This window comes from Pogoniulus pusillus, chromosome 2, assembly GCF_015220805.1.
Source record: "Pogoniulus pusillus isolate bPogPus1 chromosome 2, bPogPus1.pri, whole genome shotgun sequence".
NCBI classification, from domain to species: domain Eukaryota; kingdom Metazoa; phylum Chordata; class Aves; order Piciformes; family Lybiidae; genus Pogoniulus; species Pogoniulus pusillus.
In genome coordinates this window covers 31,979,822-32,001,509 of record NC_087265.1, presented here as the reverse complement: position 1 = coordinate 32,001,509, position 21,688 = coordinate 31,979,822, and the positions used below count along the sequence as shown (strand labels likewise).

General features: G+C 44.5%; 1 protein-coding gene across 1 annotated transcript in view; it reads right to left on the bottom strand.

The window, feature by feature from the left end:
- Positions 1-21,688, bottom strand: part of IQCA1 (IQ motif containing with AAA domain 1) — a 119,075-nt gene that overhangs the window by 7,084 nt on the left and 90,303 nt on the right. Inside the window, exons 14-17 of the mRNA XM_064159586.1 lie at positions 21,455-21,654; positions 10,132-10,218; positions 4,838-5,015; positions 45-283 (exon numbers count right to left, since the gene is read on the bottom strand). Of these exons, the coding sequence (XP_064015656.1) occupies positions 45-283; positions 4,838-5,015; positions 10,132-10,218; positions 21,455-21,654 (704 nt within the window). The remainder of the gene's footprint in view (positions 1-44; positions 284-4,837; positions 5,016-10,131; positions 10,219-21,454; positions 21,655-21,688) is intronic.

Sequence of the window (21,688 nt, the reverse complement as noted above, 5' to 3'; positions counted from 1 at the left end):
GAACAACAAAAGGCAGTCTCTCTGAACGTATCTCTTAGTCTCACCTTAAATGTTTCTTCCTCCTCTTTGTATACTGGGTCCTGTGTGGCCAGAGAAGTCACAAACTCCTCAGTCCTCAGCGGCTTCCTGGTCATCTGCAGCAGGCGTAGCTCACTCAGGACAGCTTGCACTGCCTGGACAATGTGTCCCTGGGTAAAACCATCAGACACTTTTGCTAGGCAGCTTATGTTGAGCAAGTCGGTGATTGTTCCGCCGTTCTGCAGGATGATGTGTTTCCATAACACTGTTCATCAGGACCAAAACCAAAAGAGTACACCAAAGACACGCGTTAAGGAAAGCAGGACTTTTGCATTTTGAAACTGAAACAGGAACATCAGGGAGATCAGGGAGTAAGCCAAGACTCAAATTTTTCTTGCTTGCTGTTTCTTTCGTCTACAGATTTGTAGCACAGAGGCCTTTAGGCACATCTATTCTTAAACCATTACGGATCATTTGTTGGCTACCACTTGGTACTTTGCACAAAGTCATTAAAGGCCCAGAACGTGAGGTGGATATGCATATAAAAATGAAGAGAACCACTTAAGTATGCCTGTGTGTAGAATCATAGAATCAACCAGGTTGGAAGAGACCTCCAAGATCATCCAGTCCAACCTAGCACCCAACCCTATCCAATCAACTAGACCATGGCACTAAGTGCCTCATCCAGGCTTTTCTTGAAGACCCCCAAGGACGGTGCCTCCACCACCTCCCTGGGCAGCCCATTCCAATGGGAAATCACTCTCTCTGGGAAGAACTTCTTCCTAACATCCAGCCTATACCTACCCTGGCACAACTTGAGACTGTGTCCCCTTGTTCTATTGCTGGTTGCCTGGGAGAAGAGGCCACCCCCCACCTGGCTACAATGTCCCTTCAGGTAGTTGTAGACAGTAATAAGATCACCCCTGAGCCTCCTCTTCTCCAGGCTAAACAGGCCCAGCTCCCTCAACCTCTTCTCATAGAATTTGTGCTCCAGGCCCCTCACCAGCTTTGTTGCCCTTCTCTGGACATGTTCCAGCACCTCAACATCTTTCTTGAATTGAGGGGGCCAGAACTGGACACAGTACTCAAGGTGTGGCCTGACCAGTGTTGAGTGCAGAGGCAAAATAACCTCCCTTGTCCTACTGGCCACACTGTTCCTGATGCAGGCCAGGATGCCATTGACTCTCTTGGCCACCTGGGCACACTGCTGGCTCATCTTCAGCTTACTATCTATCAGTACCCCCAGGTCTCTTTCCTCCTGGCTGCTCTCCAGCCTACAGATAGGCATAAAACCTGTCCAGAATATTCCCATTTGGGTGTGTAAAGTTAAGTACATATATTATCAGACTGTTTTTATTTCTGTGACCCTGATCACAAGTTACTCCTGCTGAACTGAGGGCTGCTGTGGGGAGTCAGTGTCTGGTTTGGAAACCAGATCCTTCCAGCTGTGCAGGCACATGCTGCAAAGGCCAGGTTTGCAGCACGAGATTTGCATTTTACGTGGTATTTAAATGGTGAACCGGTTTGTGTCTTTTAGCTGTGAAACTCTGTGCTGTGACTGTTTTCTTGATGTTTGAAGTGCCTGCTTCCAAAAAGTTAATTAGAGGAGCAATAGCCTATTTTGGTTTTACCCTGTGTGAAACGGTGGTTTGTCTCAGAGAGACTTGGTAACATTTTCATGCCACCTCATCATGTTTTTCTTTAAAGCCTTATGTGAAAATATGGTGGGGGGGGGGGGGGGGGGGGGGGGAATAGAGGTTTTTAAAAGGTTCTTTAATGAGACAGACACTTTGTGACCTGAGTATCATGTGTCTGAATGCTCATAGACGGTATGAAAACGTTGGGTGGAAAGTTAATGGCACTGGATGTCACAACAGTCGTGCAATGGAGGGAACCTGCCTTACTCTTCCTTCGATTGCGAGGTCGATTCTACTGCCTTGTGCCCACAACTGCTGACACCTCTGTACTACATTTTTCATTTGGGCAAATTGTGATCTTCCACTTGAACTGTATCTATGCTCAATAATTATTGGCTGAATCACTAATTTGTGAGAGGAATGGCTGCACACAACAGTGAGCACTACTTCTGCGCAGCCATATATTGTGTGCCGCAGCGTCTGCTGCAGGTGGGATCCTGTTTAATACCAGGTACTCACTTGCTGGGTGATAGATAGTGAGAAACCAGCACAGGGTCATGAATCTTCCAGCATAATGATTTCCATTCTGTTTGCTGTTTCCATTGTGCTTAGATTGGAACACTTGGGTTTGTAACAAAAGGAAGGGTTGTAGCTGAGGGTAGCTGTGTGCTGTGGCTATGATTATTTGTTGTGTTGTGGCTTCTGCCAAAACAAGCTGCTTTAGTTCTCAAATTGGGTGTTAAGTGCTAACAATTGTCAGGGCTGGTTGATGAGGGCTCTCTGTACCTTAAAAATCATATTTCCACTGAACTTCAGGGAAAGTTGAAGCTAAAGACCAGGTAAGGCACTGTCTTAAATTGGACAGTGTGAAAGAAGTAAAGCTGTAATTTTAATTTGCTTTAAAATGTCAAGAGTTACCTTTTTGGAGCACTCTTAAATTTGCAATTGAAATCCCTTTAACTGACCCTTTTTTTGGACTTCGAATCAGTGGTGAGAATCCCAGAATGTGACAATTCAATCCCCAGAAGTGAACACAGCTAAATTCAGCTGCTATCACCTCCTTTCACTCAGACTTATTCATGCCCCTTATCTGTTAGCAATTTATCAGAGCTGTAACATAACATGAAACACATGTTAGCTTGCTTCGAGACCATTTCCCATCCACACTAGGAAAATTATTGAACTTGGGAGAGATTTACAACGTGCTAGGCAGTCACAACCTGTCTTGAGCTTGCCCAAATGTGCATCATCTCGGTGCCTTGGCTGCCTCTGTGAAAGGCAGTACGAAACCGGACTTCAGAACACGGTTGCACGATGTTTGTAATAAGGTGACTAGGGGAAGCAATGCTGTAGTCAAGGCACAATTACATAGCAAGGGCCCTGAACTGAATGTGGTTTCCTTTACTGCTGAGTTCTTTTGGAACATGGCCTATCACAGACCATCAGCATGAAGAGAGGCTGTTTTCCTTGATGTGGTGATGAGCAGGGATATTCGTGCTAGGAGCTGCTGGTAGAAGTGCACCACTGGAGTCCTAACTCAAAGTGTTTGGTGCCATTCTGAATAATCCCAAATATTTTTTTCCCCTATTTAGACTGAACCTAAACAGCCCTTCGGGATGTGGTGACACATGAGCAGACTTCTTAGTACCTGGAAAAGCGTATTAAACCATATGGACTCTGGAACAAGAGGAAATAGCCTCAAGTTGCACCAGACAAGGTTTAGGTTGGATATTAGCAAAACTTTCTTCACTGAAAGGGTTGTAAAGCCATGAAACAGGCTGCCCAGAGCAGTGCTGGAGTCACCATCCCTGGAGGTACTTAAGAGATATGTAGATGTGGTGCTGAGGAACATGGGTTAATGGTGGGCTTGGTAGTGTGGAGCTAATGTCTGGACTTGACCTTAGAGATCTTTACTCTTCCAAACTTTTCTACAATTCTGTATTTGTGATTAAACCACAGGGAAATAAAATATTTTTGGGGAATAAAAGCCCTTTCACCATCCACTTGCAAAGAATGTGGACAAACTACCACTTGTAGTAACTGATTGATATTATTAAACTCAATTTAGAGCATTTCTGCCTAGTCAATGTTGAGCTGTTAGATACTTCAGGGCGATTCAAATCTTCTGGAAATGGAAGCTTGTTTTAAAGTATCTTTTTGTAGTCATGTAAATTGGTCTAACACAAGAAACTCTCTTCCTTACAGGCTCTGAGTCTCAGCATATGTGGTACTCAGAGAATTTGCCAGACTCTGGGAAGGGCCTGCCTCTCGCTGTAAACACTTGATAGGCTAGGCATGCAGAATCTTGGATGCCTCTACAATTTCTCTCATGATCTGTTAAGTCAAAAAAAGGTGGAGTTTTGTGGAAGCATTTTTTGCTGACAGAGGACACAGCTTGATAAAGACGAGCAACCTGTGCTGCAAAGAGTGCCCTTGAGCCCGTCCCAGAGGCAGGAGCTAAGGCAATGAAACAAACCCCCAAGTCTAGCTGCAGTGGGGCAGGATCTGCTGGCTGCAGGAGGCTGACCCATGAATGTTTTCGTTGAGCCTTACCCTATCTGTATCTCACACGCAGCCTTAGCCTATCTGTGCCTCATGTGTGTACCAATCCCAAAGTAAGTTAGCTGTGCACACCTCTTCTGAGTTAGCATATGAGTCACTGTACCACTGCAATAAACTGGAGCACAACTTTTAACCACATTGGTGTTCATAGCATGACTCTGGCCATGGTTTTCACCAGCAGAATTTATAGTGATAAATCTCAGGCAGGGCTCTGTCTATGGAGAGGCCCTGAAGTATATTGTTTAGAGTGCAGAAACTGGATAGGAATAACAGAATTTCAGAATCCTTGTGTAAAAAGGAAAAAGAAAAGAATTGAAATCGAAAACGTGCACTGAAATAGGATCTTATGCTTCATATAGGGGAAAAAACCAACAACTTGGGCTGAATTCAGCGCACGAAAAAAAGGTTAGTAACTGCTGAACAGTGCTTTAAACTCTTCTCCCAACTTTCACTTTTATTATGTGATCTTTGAGGTAGCCTGTAGCAGTAACACCTAAATTATCAGGAATTGAGATGTAGGTAAGGTGCAAATTGAGTTTAAAATCGGTTCTGAAGATAGCCAGACAAGAAGCAGGGGTTTTTAAACAGTAGCAGTTATCTGTATAAGCTGAAATACTTGCCAAATCTCGAGCTGTAGTCAGGCCTAGGAATCAGGATGATTTTCTTGTAAATGTCACAGAAAGGCTTAAGATTAGCATCAAAAGGTCGGTTGGTGGTTCCCACCAGCAGCACTCTGTCCTGTGCTTTCAGGACCTTCAGGAATTTGGGGAGGGCCTTTGCCAGCTGTCCTGGGTTCGCCTTCAGCGTGTAGATGTAAATACAAGGAGGAAAGTGGTGTTACCAGTGCTGGTACTTTAATGAGATGAAGCTGTAGACTTGCTAAGTACAACCACATTTTGTGCTTTTTCAGTAGTCAGGTTGCATTTACTATAAAGAAACTTAGACCATAGAATCATAGAATCAACCAGATTGGAAGAGACCTCTAAGATCATCCAGTCCAACCTAGCACCCAGCCCTAGCCAGTCAACTAGACCATGGCACTAAGTGCCTCATCCAGGCTTTTCTTGAACACCCCCAGGGACAGTGACTCCACCACCTCCCTGGGCAGCCCATTCCAATGCCAATCACTCTCTCTGGGAAGAACTTCCTCCTAACATCCAGCCTAGACCTCCCCCAGCACAACTTGAGACTGTGTCCCCTTGTTCTGTTGCTGGTTGTCTGGGAGAAGAGACCAACCCCCACCTGGCTACAACCTCCCTTCAGGTAGTTGTAGACAGCAATGAGGTCACCCCTGAGCCTCCTCTTCTCCAGGCTAAACAGCCTCCGCTCCCTCAGCCTCTCCTCATAGGGTTTGTGTTCCAGGCCTCTCAACAGCTTTGTTGCCCCTCTCTGGACATGTTCCAGCACCTCAACATCTTTCTTGAATTGAGGAGCCCAGAACTGGATGCAGTGCTCAAGGTGTGGCCTGACCAGTGCTGAGTCCAGGGGAAGAATAACCTCCCTTGTCCTACTGGCCACACTGTTCCTGATCCACGCCAGGATGCCATTGGCTCTCTTGGCCACCTGGGCACACTGCTGGCTCATCTTCAGCTACTATCTACCAGTACCCCCAGGTCCCTTTCTTCCTGGCTGCTCTCCAGCCACTCTGTCCCCAGCCTGTAGCTCTGCTTGGGGTTGTTGTGGTCAAAGTGTAGAACCCTGCATTTAGCTTGTTAAATCTCATCCCACTGGCCTCAGGTAGAAAATCTCTGTCTTGTGCAGGTCTTGATTTCTGCTTCTGTATTTTTGGGCTTGTGCTAGTGCCTTTCAGTATTTGATTTGGTCCTGGTATTGAAAAGCAGAAAGGAAGAAAATAATTTAAGGAAGGAAATCCTGATTTCCAGTTCAAGGAGAAACACTGACAGGACCTGTACACCTGACAAACTTTAACAGGTAGAAAAGCTTGCACTTACTTTGGAATCCTCCCAGCTCTTAGAGATTATGGCCTACCAACTCCTACTTATGTCTTAAATGTGAAAAATGTACTCCTTATTGTTTGCTGTCATTTCTAGCTTTCTCAGGCTCTAGCCTGAGAACACAATCTTTCCTGAACTCAAGATTCATTCAATATTTGCCTTTACAACAACAAATGTGTACTACTTACAATACAGATGAGCATTGACCAGAACCTGTTATTGGATAGTTACACTCGATGATGCTCAAGTGAATGTTGGTTGGAGAAGCTTAATCAAATTGCTGTGATGTCACTCAAATGTGAATAAAGCTAAAAGTGAAAACCTGGTTTAAGGTAGTGCACTAGAGAAGTCTAATGGCTCAGAAGCTTCTGCTCAGAAAGGACTGAGTTTTAACACTCAAGGCACAGAATCATAAACTGGTTTCATCTGGAAGGGACACTTAAAGCATGGATGTCCTCAACTAGAGTAGGTTGCTCAGAGACTTATCCAACCTGACCTTGAATGTTTCCAAAGATGAGGCATCTACTGCTTCTGTGGCCAACCTGTGACAGTGTTTCACCACTCTCAGCATAAAGTTTCTCCTTTATCTAATCTAAATCTCCCCTCTTTCACTTTAAATCCATTATCCCATGTCCTTGTCACAACAGGCTCTGATGAAAAGATTGTCCCCATCTTTCTTATAGGCCACCTTTTAATACTGGAATGCTACAGAGACAATTTTGAGCCTTTAACACTCCCTTGAAACTGTTACTCTCTAGATTCTAGATCACCTCACAAATTGTTATTTTTTTTTTCATCTTTTGCTATCTAGTAGGCAGCTCCCTGAGAAACCTGAGCTTCAATTTCAGATCACCTTGCCTTAATATCAGTAAGGAAGAAACTGCCTTTCAATCCTCAGCTGAAAGGCAATAATAAACCTCTGTGAAACTGTGATTCATGTACAAAATTGGTACATGAATCTGTTTTTCCTGTTGTTTGTAGCAGAGAGAAAAGACACAAGCCTCTGTTCTTTGAAGTGGTAACTATGGAGAAGGGGAAACTGGGAAAGCAATAAGGAATTCCAAAAGTCTTGGGGTAGAGTCACATAGTTATTTTCCACTTAAAATTTGTCTTAATTACAGTATGTCTATTTTCTCATTCTTTTTATTCCCATGATCATAGAACACATCTTAAGTTTGTCTGTTGTTTGCTTGTGATACCGAGCCATGTCTTAGCGTGGGGGCTTAGGTACCACTCTGGAGCACAGGCATGTCAGTCCTTGGAACAAAGCATCCAGCCCATGCTTTTGCTCTTGGATGAACTATGTCTGTGGCCATCATGCAGTCAGCTACCATTTTTAGATCTCCTTCTTGTGCCTATGCACCCAACAGTCCTAGGAGAGCAAGATACCTGCACTCACTCCCAAAACTGTGTTGTAAGCACAGTAGGTCAACTTGGGAGCAAAGGATTTGCATTTCTCTTGATCTGAAAGAAAGGATGTTGAGTGCCCATACCTAAACAGTGTTTGCTGTCTAAGGACATGACTTCAAATCACATGGTGCTATCCAAACTTTGTAATTCTCTTCTTGGGAAGCTTTTACTTTGTTCTCTGATGATTAAACAAGATGTTGTTACCAATCAGCCTTGGAAGTTTTGGCCACCTTTGCTCTGTTAAGGAGGTCTGGGCACAACAGTGACTGAAATGTGGATTTATTTTGTTTTTAACACATCTTATGCTAGCTAAATGACTATGATTTTTATGTTGCTATTCATAGGCTTTAAGATTTCTTTCCAGCACATATGAAGAAATGGAAGTACAAATGTACTCTAAGGTGTTTTGAGTTATCAATATTGCTAGAAAACTCAGACTTATCAAATTACATTTAGGTCTGGAGGTGGGGGTGTGGAGGAATCTCATCTCAGTTGAATGGCTAATAGAAGGTAATAGCTGCTTCAAGTGAGGCATGGTGTTTTCTGGGCTTTCAGTGTATCTTCTGCTGGAAAAAGTGACTCTACCAGGAAATGCTGAGAATTTTTAAAACAATCCTCTGGCTCCTCTTTCACCTATCACTCATGAAAATGAGTCCTAATGTATCCCACACTTCTAGAACATAATTTTTTAGGGAGTGACAGACGATACTCATGGATTCCCACTGGTCTAGAGTGGGTTGCAACAAGTGTTCATTGCTCAGCTTGTAGGAATCTTAACTTTAAAAGTGTTAAATGATTGAACCAGTCTCAGAGATGGAGCTAAACACTCATGTTGAGCCGACTAAGGCAGACTGGCACTTGTGTCAGCAGCTCTTGTTATGCTTGTGAAATCAATGTGTGTCTGTGGCACACACATTTCAGGGACATGTTTTGAAAGCTAAGACTATCTCTTCCACTTTGAAAGAAACGGGTCAGTGCCAAGAAGGGCTGTTGAAGAGGCAAGCTAAGATTCCAGACTCTGTGTGGACCTGGGCTGGAGAAAAGTGGGATGAATTGTGAAGCTAAGCCTATTTTTTTTTTTTTAACAGAGTGGCTGAACTGTTTGCCTATCATCCTGGGTAACAACTGGGTTGCCATAACGTATTTCATACTTTACTGCTTTGCATCCTCTAGGGAGGCTTAGAGAAAGACTGCTTTTCTAGTGGGTATTTGAGGAATTGAGAGCTTCCTTTTCCCAAGTTCTCAGTCATAGTGCCAGAAATGTCACACTGGGATGAGCAAAGTAGCTTCTGCTCTCTTTTGCTTCCTGAGAACTGGGCTTAGCTTATTTTCTCCAAAATTCTAGTGCTCTTAAGGAAGGCTCCCCAGACTGCCAGTTACCACTGCCTGTCCCTACTGTTTCATGCTTTCTGTCTTCAAAAATGAGTTAGACTGTGAATTATGTGGGACATGAGTTATTTCAAGCCTGGGACCATTCACTTGCACCAAGAACGTGAGACCTTTTCTTAAATACCTGCAGGTCTCAGGATCTGATAACAGGAGTAGAGGTGATATCCTGACTTGGAGGTGGGCAGAAGGATAACTTTATCCTTATTGGTGGACTATCAAACGACCTTAAATACTCCAAGCAATCGTTGTCCCCTAGTCTTATTTCTCATCCCGAGTTGCACTTGCTGTAAAGGTTTGAGCCCGAGAGGAAGGTTCCCTTTGGCGTGGGGACCACTAGAGGGCATCAAGCACCACAAGCCCATCAGCTCATGCAGCCCTCATAAAACTAACACCCTCATCCCAGGTGTTGCTTCATTGGTCTTCCAAAAGAGAGGCTTGTGTCCATCCCACGGCCAGAATGCATAGGACTCACCTTGAGAATACAGGCTTAATTTTTGCACGTTTTAATGGAGTTCTAAAGCAAAATCTTTCGCAAGCAGCATGAATCTAATCAGATTTTAGGGCAAATTGCTCTGTGCTATGGTAGTTGGGTTGCTGTGCCTGTTGGGTAGTGCTTTAATTTTCTTTCTAGTGGGGAAGCTGAACAAGTGAGGAAGGAAAGGAAGCAATGGCAATAGGACTCCTGGGAGCCTAAAGAAAATAATCTGTAAACATAACTATTTAATGTAGGTTCTTTGTTTTCACAGTGGAAATTTATCCTTGTTATGTTATTGTTCATTTTGGCTCCATCCAATTTCTCAAATTAATAGAGCTGAACAATTCAAGATCATCTTAACTTTTTTAGCTTCTTGCCTGGTATTTTGAAATCCTCCATTATTCTCTACTACTTTTCAGTGCACTGATGAGCAGTGACTGGACTATTTTTAAATAAAGCAAGTATAGGTGTGTAGGAAAGAAATGACCTCTTGGGGCCTCTTAAGAAGTCACAAGATGGTCTTAAAAGGAAAAAAAGCGATAGTGAGACAAGCTATTATCAAGCAAGCTTTGGCAGGTCTGGTCATAGTGGTATGTGCAAAGCTAAGACATACACTTACTCCTTTGTGCTGGCTGTAATGCAACAGGGGAAATTATCTACACAGAAATAAAAAGGAGCAACTCACCTCTCCTTCAGCCTTTTGAACTGCTTTAGAAAATATTCTTTCTGTGTCTCCAATCCATAAAACTGAAGGCTGCAATTGCCTAGCCACCTAAGGGAACCAGGGGAAGAAGGCAAGGAGTTGATTAAAATGGCTAGAATTTCGTACCTGAATGCATGCAACTATGCATTTGAACCCATATTTCAGCAGCTACAATTAGCCTTCCCCCTCTCCCACCCCCCCCAGAAATATTCAGCAGTCATGGATAGCCCTGGCTTTGCTCAGCAGCCTTGGCAAATCAACCCGTTTCCAGTTAGGAATCTAACCTTAAAAGCACAACCCAAATTGAGTAATTTTGACTGCTATGCTTATTTTTCAATTCTCAACCCAAATTTGACCATGGTTCTGCAAAAGGAAGCTTAGATTTGGAGTTCAATGGCAAGTAATAGACCACAAGCAGCTTTTGACTGGCTGCCCTTGCCCATGGAATCCCTCCCTGGTTTTGAGGACAATACACATGGGGCAACAGGCAAGACACGGCTATTGCATGAGAAATCAGGGCACTAATCTCTAAGCAAAATAGGCTGACATGCAATCTTCTGGCTTGCAAGAGAATGCTTAACTTGTAGTTTGCCCAAGAATTAAAATGGAACCTGTTCAATTTGCAAAAGGGGGTCTCTGTATAAATGGGCTTTCCATCTCCAAAGTCAGAAGCACTATACCTCTGGTTCACAGCAGGATGGCAGCAATGCTACAGGCTTTTTCACATCTTGCACTCTCCCTATTGCTATAGAAACGCCAGTGGTTTAGACATTCTGCTGCCAAATTTTAATCACTTTCCAGAGGCTCTCAGAGCCGTGCTAGTTTGCTCAGCAACAAAAGTGATGGCTTGAGGAGTCAATGGGTAATGAGAAAGACCATGTTCTTCTGCCCTGCTTTTTTTTACTTCCAGTTGAAATTGCTGCTTCCAGGAACGAAGCTTACAAAATTGATAGGTTGTATACATCATAGTCTGAGCGTCTGATTGACAGTCAGTGCAGAAAGAATTAAGCCATGAATATCTTTCCACAAAGCATCACATCTCATTTTGAGGGACACATTCCAAAGGTCCCAAGACTGTGTGTGTTTCTGCACAGTAAAAATGGATTGGAGAGAGGGGCAAGACAGGAGACGAGAGCTGTTAAACTTGTACGCTCTGCTGTGCTGCTGGGGTGAAGAGGAAACAATGCCATCTTCAGCATGTGACACTTTACTTGTCCTAGAGTGTGTCAAGTGCTACCTCCAAACTAGGAACAGCTTTGTGGAGGAAAACAGAGCTTTTTCCCTTTGTTGGAAGGCAGGAACTCAATGTTCATCATTAATAATGAGGATTAAAAAACCCCCACAAAACCCTGCTGCAGTATGAAAGACGTGAAAATCATGGAGAAACTAACGTGGTCCTAAGCAGTGATGTGTTCATCTGCATGTGGAACTTAAGGGGTAACATCTCGGTCTGGCAGTGTATCAAGTATACAAGCTGGAATGAGATGACAGAGTAAAACTGTAGACACTATTCTCTACCACATTAATGACAGGTGCTTCTTTTAATCCATCTCCTATTTATCTATCTGCAGAGGTATGTTTGATATATTCCTAAGCCTGCACACGCTCTGCAAGGTATGTTTGAGAGGGCAAGCTTGTGACTTTCATTGAATTGAGCAGTGCAGCAGCCTTAGGGACTTTTCTGCTGAATATCCTGCTAGTCAGGGGCTTGGACACCTGCAGAAAATGCAAGTCAGACCTTATGATTTGCACTTGCAGATGAATTCAGTTAGTTCCTGAGTGTCTGTAAATAGACTTGGACACCAAGGGTGAAAAAAGAGCAATGAGGTAGCATGGCAATATAGCAGAGATGGGAGAAGCAGCAGTCTTCATAAAATTAAGACTGAGAAAGAAAAATATAGGTACTGTTTAAAGAAACCCCAAGGTTCTTTTAGCAACCTAAAGAACTGAGGTTTTTTTTGTTCACCCATCATGAAATCTACTGTGGCATGAGGAAACTGACTTGGAGACCCCTACCCAGCTCTGCTAATGAAGGCATTATCAGTTGAGGCTTTTCTGATGGTGACTTTCACCTTCTGAAGCAACTGATATTTTTGCTCTTGCTCTGTGTGCCTGGAGCAGCTTTCAGGAGGGAGATAAGACAGTGGGAGACTGCCCTCCTTGAAGCCTGAATGAAGAGCAGGCTGGTGGCATGCACTCTACACCAGTTTTCAGACCGTGTGTATGCATTACCACCCTGATAGACTCTGTCACTGTGGGATCTGCTGTCGCTGTAGTGTTTTCTCCCCACTTCACTCATCTTTATGGCTAAAGAGATGCTGTGCATTTGGCTGAAGATGTGCAGTGCATCTGCTTCATAAGTAGAACATTTTTCTTCTGGTACTTTTGCTTTGTGAGGTGATGCAGATGTATGAAGTCTGGAGAGCTGTCTATCCATTCTGCAGTATATCCTCCATACCTGAGTTTGATGCTGCAGTGTGATGTGACAGGGGGGAGTGAGGGTGGGGAAGGTTACAGAGGCTATGAAAGCTGCTGGCAGTAGTTGAACTCTGCTTGTGAACTTCAAAGGGAACCATGTTGTCCTTTCAGTGAGGCCACCAGAGTCAGAGGTACAGATCTTCCCCATTTGGCTCACAGATGACTTCAGCACTTAGCAGCCCTCTAAAACAGAGCCCTAAGTTTTAAATCAGACTGCACTTTCTTTTTCACTCTTGAGGAAGAATGCTTACTGTCACACCTGCCACCTTTTTTTTGGTCCCCTTTATTTCCCCACTAAGTGAATAACCTCAATTCTGGCTCTTTCTTAAAGAGATAGCTTCCTCTGCTTTCTGGTTTTGAGGCAATGATTTATATTGATTAAGTGGCCTGTACCTATTTTTCTGGTGTTGTTACACATTACTAGGACCAAAATCTGTGTTTGGGCCTGGCTGTGTCTTTTTCTTTTTCAGAGACAGACCAGACACCCAGAATCCACTGGCATCTCATTTAAATGGTTGGCAGATACGTAGCAGACTGGATACCCCCCATGAAAGTGCTTCCTCTGAATTATCCATGGACAGTTTGAATCCATGGATAATTAAATGCACTGTACATAATTAATTTGTAATTGAAATTTTATTAGCTTTGCTGCATTCAACAATTTGTGGGAGCTGCCAGCAGATGGCTCCTTAACCCTTCTAATCCCGCACCCGACACCACCAACTGCTCTCGGGATGGTGGCGGAGGGTTGATTTGCTGCTCCTCCCGAGAAAATCGTGAGTGGGAAAAATCCTTCTCGTCATGCTGCCCGTCAATGTTTATCAGCATGTTTGAAAGCCTTGGGTTAAACGTTTCAAAGTTGAGAGCTGGAGTCTAACAGTTAGATTGCTACACTTGGAAATGAAGACGGATCTTGTAGGACACGCGGGAAATACATGTGTAGCACACCTGGGAATAAGGCTCCCAGGAACTTGAAGGCCATGAGGTCTCTTGGCTTTCCTGACCCTGCACGACTCAATATGAGCTAGCTTGCAAGGCAATCTGAGGTTTATTGAGAGCATCAGGCTTCAAGTCACAAAGCACAGACACTTCAGTTAGGGTGAGAAAGTGAGCGCACCCAGCATGCGACGCGGTACATCTAGAGATTGGAATTTGCAGCTTCCTCCTATTTCCCTCCTAATCTGGACACAGACCCACAGAAGCTGTTTATCAGAAGGCTCAAGGACAAGATCCTTTTCTTCTTCACATACACTGCTGTGGCTTAACTGTGTCTCAATACACTTAGACCTCACGTCAAGGGCCTGATTGTACAAGCTTCTAGGGGCTTGTGTCCCCTCTCCTTCAGCCAGTTCCCAACAATGATGGAATTGTTAGCTTTTTTAAAAGGACCAAGAGTAAGGTGTTCTGGAAGCTCCAGCAATTGCTGAAAACTGCTCAGAAGTCCTTCAAAGCAGTTAAAGCAGCAAGATGCTGAAACTTGTGATGAGACCTTCTCTGTGGGAGCCTCAGCAGGCAAACACTGCAGTGATACAGTGAAGGTGGCACTGCATTCTGCCTTGTTAGAAAAGAACTATAAATAGTTCTCCAACAGGATGCATTTAGAATAGAATAGAATAGACCAGGTTGGAAGAGACCTCCAAGATCATCCAGTCCAACCTAGCACCCAGCCCTAGCCAGTCAACTAGACCATGACACCAAGTGCCTCATCCAGGCTTTGCTTGAACACCTCCAGGGATGGTGACTCCACCACCTCCCTGGGCAGCCCATTCCAATGGCAAATCACTCTCTCTGGGAAAAACTTACTCCTAACATCCAGACTATACCTCTCCTGGCACAACTTGAGACTGTGTCCCCTTGTTCTATTGCTGGTTGCCTGGGAGATGAGACCAACCCCCATCTGGCTACAACCTCCCTTCAGGTAACTGTAGACAGCAATGAGGTCATTTAGATTTTTGATATTAGGGTGTAGTGGTTTGGTTGTTACCTGCCCCCCCATACTTTGGAAATCACCCAGACTAGACTCAGCCAGCTTGAATGAAGCTTATTATTTACAGCTTAGCACAATACACAAGCAGATATTTACAATATACACAGTTATGTACAGAAATATACAACATAAAAGGTAGTATAGAAACACAACAGCCCTCCCAGAAACCTGAGTCTCCAGGAGGGGCTCCCAACCACCCTTCCACCTTCTCTCACCCCTCAACCTTACCCCAGATGTTGCCTTGTGCCCCAAGGAAGAATGGAGGGTCAGCCAGGGGGGTTAGGAAGCAGGTGGATTAATCAGACCGAAGGTGAGGTTAGAGAGAAATGCATCTCAGAGTCCAGGCTGTGCACAAATGCCTTATCTATGTTTTTACTCTTGTTCTTATACATCTCAGCAAGCCTATGAGTGAAGTAGACATCACCACTATTTCTCTTTCACAGCCTGTAATCTAGTTTTTCTCACCAAAGCATTCTAGGTAGCTTCAAACTAGCACATAGGGTGACAGAACATAAAGCTGCACGGTCACAGAAATAACGCTATATATTTGAGCACTGGTGATAATTAACACTTCAAGGGGATAGGTTTCTAGCATGCTGAACTGCCTCAGGAGAAGATAATGGGATGCCCGTGGAGAAGGGTGACTGGACTGTTCCCAAATCTCAGCTGTAATGGAAGAGCCTTGTGTGGCATGGAAATGTGAAATACACAGAGACTTCAGCCAATGTACTTGGGCAAGCTGCACCTGGTTCTTCTGACTGCCAGGAAAATGACCTGCCCAAAGGGCCAACACAGCAGTGGCTAAGAATAAGCTAACTTGATTCAGTGGAAAAAAATCTAAAATGACAGACTTCAAGATGATGTTGCTTGTAAATGCTGGCATTACATCATTTATTCTTAAACTCCACTCTATTCCTTCTTGAGTGTCGCACTTCTATAGTCACCTCTGACTTGCTGAATAGCATAACCAAACAGCCTGATAAGAGTCCCCTAACAGCGATGGTGTTGAAATATTTCTGCAGCTTGCTGCTCTGTAAACCTCCTTGTTCAGTAGAGACGGCTGCACAGCGCACACTTGAGCTGTTGATATACATACACAATTTCTCTGCTGGTATTTCCTCCTGGCCACCTCTTTCCCAACCTTTTAGCCTGGTCAGTGTTGCACTAATAACGCTTCCCCATGTGTGGCTTTTTGTACAATGTGCTTTCTGTGTGCTGCTGTGGCCCTGGTAAAAGACCCGAGAGGAGCTGCCTCCCTCTGGTAGTGATTAACCTGATGGCTGCCTTATGGTGGCTAAGGGAAGGCCAGTGCTTGTCATTTTTATTGCTTTGGAGTGAAGCCTCATGAACTACCTGCGTTTTACACTTCTGTGTGGTGGAGCCATGCCTTTTCTCCTGGAACCTTTCTGGAGTTTTGTTTCTATGCATCCTTCGCTATCATTCTTTGTAGCTCTTACACAAGCTATTTTACTTCAGCAGTGTTTAGTGCCCTGAAAGGATCATGGGAGAGCCAAGCCTTCAGTTGGTACAGCTGGCAGAGGGCTCCACAAAGTTCAGAGTAATACATGGAAAATGTGGGTTCACTGAGATAGTCCAGCACGTTCTGGTTCAGGGTTGAAGGATAGGAACAGTGTGGCCAGTAGGACGAGGGAGGTTATTCTTCCCCTGGACTCAGCACTGGTAAGGCCACACCTTGAATCCTGTGTCCAGTTCTGGGCTCCTCAATTCGAGAGAGATGTTGAAGTGCTGGAAGGTGTCCAGAGAAAGGCAACAAGGCTGGTGAGGGGCCTGGAACACAAACCCTATGAGGAGAGGCTGAGGGAGCTGGGCTCGTTCAGCCTGGAGAAGAGGAGGCTCAGGGAGACCTCATTGCTGTCTACAACTACCTGAAGGGAGGCTGTAGCCAGGTGGAGGTTGGTCTCTTCTGCCAGGCAACCAGCAACAGAACAAGGAGACACAGTCTCAAGTTGTGCCGGGGGAGGTATAGGCTGGATGTTAGGAGGAAGTTCTTCAGAGAGAGTGATTGGCATTGGAATGGGCTGCCCAAGGAGGAGGGGGAGGCACCGTCCCTGGAGGTGTTCAAGAAAAGCCTGGATGAGGCACTTAGTGCCACGGTCTAGATGACTGGACAGGGCTGGGTGCTAGGTTGGACTGGATGATCTTGGAGGTCTCTTCCAACCTGGTTGATTTTATGATTCTAGGATAAGTTTTGCTCAGGGGACTGCTAGGAAGTGTTTCTATATTAGAGAGAGATCCTCCTTTTTGACTGTGAAGCAGAACCGACCTGGCAGGCTTTGCTGTGTCCTTTTAGAGAACACAATTGCTTGGGCTTAATGTTTGCAGCTTCTTGCAATTGTTTTTCCTATTTAATATTAATCTTCCCTACATATCCTTTGGATAGGCAGATAGAAATGGTGGTGCTTTCCTGTTCTGGTATGAGAAGTCATTTCCTCTGTGTGACATGTAAAATACCTGCTTTGAGTTAACACATAGCCTTCTCTTTTGATTCAGGGCTGGTATGTCTCTTGCAAGTCTCCTCCTGAAATAAGGAAAGGGGGTGGTGGTGATGGGGAATTTTGGCTCTTGCATCTGAAACAAATTAAAGTTTCTTGTATTTTTTTTTCTCCCCACTGCTATTCACTTGTTTAGGGTGTCTCCCACAAAACAGTTGCCAGCAGGCAGCACTCATTTATGGGCAGAGTTTCCTAATGGTCATTTCACATTTTCCAGAGTTTCCTTTCATTACAGAAGCTCAGTTGTTTGCAGATGTGACAGGTAATCGGAAGTGCAAGTTCACTTCACCTTTATCACAGAGCACCATTCATTCTCATTTACTTAATCTTGGTGTTTAGTGATGGTTACACAGCTCACAAGATAACAGGGAAAAAAAGTCACAATAGCTCCAAGTGCCGGGTGCTGCACTTTGGCCACAACAACCCCATACAGAGATACAAGCTGGGGTCGGAGTGGCTGGAGAGCAGCCAGACAGAGAGGGATCTGGGGGTACTGATTGATACCCACCTGAACATGAGCCAGCAGTGTGCCCAGGTGGCCAAGAGAGCCAGTGGCATCCTGGCCTGCATCAGCAATGGTGTGGCCAGCAGGAGCAGAGAGGTCATTCTGCCCCTGTACTTTGCTTTGGTTAGACCACACCTTGAGTCCTGTGTTCAGTTCTGGGCCCCCCAGTTTAGGAGGGACATTGAGATGCTTGAGCGTGTCCAGAGAAGGGCGACGAGGCTGGTGAGAGGCCTTGAGCACAGCCCTATGAGGAGAGGCTGAGAGAGCTGGGATTGTTTAGCCTGGAGAAGAGGAGGCTCAGGGGTGACCTTATTGCTGTCTACAACTACCTGAGGGGTGGTTGTGGCCAGGAGGAGGTTGCTCTCTTCTCTCAGGTGGCCAGCGCCAAAACGAGAGGACACAGCCTCAGGCTGCGCCAGGGGAGATTTAGGCTGGAGGTGAGGAGAAAGTTCTTCACTGAGAGAGTCATTGGGCACTGGAATGGGCTGCCCGGGGAGGTGGTGGAGTTGCCGTCCCTGGAGCTGTTCAAGGCAGGATTGGACGTGGCACTTGGTGCCATGGTCTGGCCTTGAGCTCTGTGGTAAAGGGTGGGACTTGATCTATGAGGTCTCTTCCAACCTTGGTGATACTGTGATATTTCTTGTTGTTCACTGGCAGCAGTGAGTGCAAGGTCTCTATTCTGTGTGCCTAGCTCTCCGTGAAGGCAGTTCTGGAAAGCTGATGTGCAAAGCTTGCTTGACGATTGTCAGTTGCTGCTTGTGAAAAACAGGACCAGAAGCATTTGATTATGGAGATGTGATGAATCTTTCAGTGATCACCTGCGTGCAAGGCACTTTAACAAGGTGTGCCATGGTGTGTCAGACTGAGAGCTGTGAATATTAAACACTAGGTGTCAGCTGCAAGATGCTATTTGCTTTCGTGGCTTGTCTGCTGTATGTCCCACTCTGTATTTCAGTCTTACCAAAAAATCCAAATATGTTTACAACAGACTTTTTTTACCATGGTAAATAAACCTCTTTGGGGGCCAATAGCAGTGTCCAGCTTCCCCTTAAGGTATTGGTTTTCAATGTGTGTGGCCCATGTTTGCTTCAGCTTGGGTAACAATAGATTCCTACAAATCAGGATACAAAGGATTCTGCATACTGCAATTCTTTGTGAAACGTTTTCCCTCATATAGAAAGAATTTCACTTGCTGCAACTTGTGTCCATTGCCTCTTGTCCTGTTGCTGAGCAGCTCTTGGAAAAGTCAGGCTCAGTTCTCAGTATTATTCTGTGAAGTCCCTGAAAAGACCAGATAGACTCCTTCTTGCTCCAGTCTTCTTTTAAGCTGAAATGAGTGCATTTGTTCTTCTTACCCTCATGCACTCCAGCCTCCTTATCTTCATGGCTCTTCACTAGAGCTGTTTGCTTGTCAATGTTTGTTTCTTAACAAGGTAGGTCAATACCAGACACAGTGTCCAACTGGGGTCTCATAAGTGCCAAATAATGGGGAATAATTAACTGCTTTAAGGGTATGGCTATACTGTTGCTGATATGGGCCAGTATTTTTGCAGCATGGACACACCTTGATCAGTGTTAAACTTGCTGTCCTTAAGAACTCCTGTTTCTTTCCTGCAAAGCAGCTATCTACCTGGTAGGCTACAGCCAGGACCCATTTGTGCTGTTGCATGGAGTTGTTCTATCCTAGGTGCAGGACAATCATACTGGACAGGAGCATTAGGTATGAAAAAATATCAACTGATGGCAGGAAGAATGCAGTGGATGGTTGCATCTGTCTTGAGAGTTCCCAGAGAGGGAAAATGAGACACATTTGTCATTGTCAGGACCAAAAAGAGAAGGGATTGTAAGTGCAGAGGCAAGAGCCTGTGTGGATGGAGAATTCCTTCCAGCCTGGCTCTGAGAACCTAGAGAATCCAGGTGAAAATCATCATCAGATTGAACAAATCGGTGACTCAGCAATGGGGACAGAAGGTGGCAGGGAAAGGTGAAACAACTTAAGGAGCTGGGAATGGAAATTGCCTATAGTTGATCTGAATGATGGCAACACAAGCTAGTGCCATATCTATGAGTCTGCAGAGAAAGGAAGAGGCAGATGATGTATCCTTTGGAGTGAGATTCTCTCTGCCATTTGTTCTGTTGTTCAAAGAATGGATTTTGAAGCAATACTGCTGTTGCAGCTGGAACATGTAATCTTTTGATAAGCAAGTGCCTGGACAGCCATTATTCCATGTGACTGACTGGGAGCAGCTTCCATTGTGGCAAACAGAGGTTCACCAAAGTGTCATTGCTGCTTTTGTAAGAGCTGCAGTAGAAATGTGAGCTCAGGCTGCTCCCCATGGGGAGTTACTGGATTATGTTTCCATTTGTTTCCTTACATTTTTCCACATACTGAAGTTTTTATACACCTATATCTATATTATACATAATCTAAGAATATGTTTGCATATCTGATGTGTGCATCTAGTGTGGGTTTGATCTCCAGAGGTCCCTTCCAACCTCTACCATTCTATGATTCTATAACTGTACACACGTGCATTATGTTCCAGTTATTTTATATATTATATGTGTGCATACAGAAAACCTTAGTATCTTCCACTGGAACCTTCCACAAGAGTGAAAAACTGCCCTCCTGAATCCTGTGTTTAAAGGCCTTTTGCTCTATCAGGGTCTAAATAACAGAAAGGATGGTGTGTGTGTGTGATGCCTGCAGACAGACGTGTGCTTTACCACTGATGGGGGCAGAGGAACTAAGTGGAGAAGGGTGAAATGTGCAGAGCAGAGGGAGAAGAGAGAGTATAATGGCCCTAGTTTGTATCAGGGAGTGCTAGACCCAGTGTTAGTGTGACAGCATCAAAGGTGCATGACCACAGTGCTGTCGTTTCTCCTTAAGCACAGCTCTGACCAGAAAGAAGTGGGGTCCTTAGGGGATTGTTTTGCCTTTAACTGCAAAACCTGTCTGTTCTGGGGATGGAAGCACCTGTCACAAGCTGCTGTAATACTGGGCTTAATAAAACACATCTGATGAATCCTAGGGAAAGCTAGCTTGAATTCAGTCCTTTAGTAGGCTTCTGGCATTGGAAAAATATTGCATTTGGCTTTTTCCTAGTCTATGTGCTGTATTTTTTTCTGGGAGTATTTTGTCTGGAAATGTTTAGCAGCTTCCTTCCTTAGGAGAAACACCAAGGACTTCAGAAATGGAAGAGATCCTGCCAGGATAGTGTCTTTTTATGGTGAAGAGGATTTGGAATATGTTCTCCACAGTTCACATGCCTTCATTCATTTCCAAACTTCTCATGTATTTCTGTTAATGTAATCCTAAACTAGGATTCTCTCTTTTGAAAAGCTTTTTGTGAAGTAAACAGAGTAGTATAGGGGAGAACTGTTCCACAGCAACAGTCCAAGAGGCACTTTTGACCACCCCCAGTCTAGCATTTGATTAAATGCTGCATGGCCAGCATTCCTGTCTGAGGTGCATATGAACAGAAGACAATTTTCTCTATGATGCTTTTTATATTTATGGTAACAGAAAGCTTGCACTAACGTTAATGTGAAAAATATGGATGCTATGTGTGGTTGTTCAAGGGGCTGTAAATCCTCTGTAGAGGTGCACACACTGCCTGTCAACAAGTGGTTTTGAAAACATAAAAGCAGAGAGGGTGTTTCAAACTGTGCTGGCAGGCCTCTGGACCTCAAGGAGCTTTGCCCTCATATGATTGGTGTGGATGTTCCTCGCCAAGAAGTCTGATTCAGTTCCACATTTGTTCCACAAAAAGATGCGATGAACTGAACAAGCTTTGTAGGGAAGTACACATAACACCATACCTTGAGAACCATGTGAAGCATCATTTGCAGGCCCATCTTGCCTGGATATTTCCCAGCAATGTTGGAAGCAGATAAGTTGAAGAGATTGGCTCCTGTTTCTGTGCAGATGGCATGGACCAACATTTTCTTTCCAACCCCAGCAGGTCCAGCTAGTAACAAGGCTTTTATCAAAGGAGCCTTCTCATGGACTATTTGGGAACCTGTAAAAAGTCACATGGCCCTATTATTGCTTTC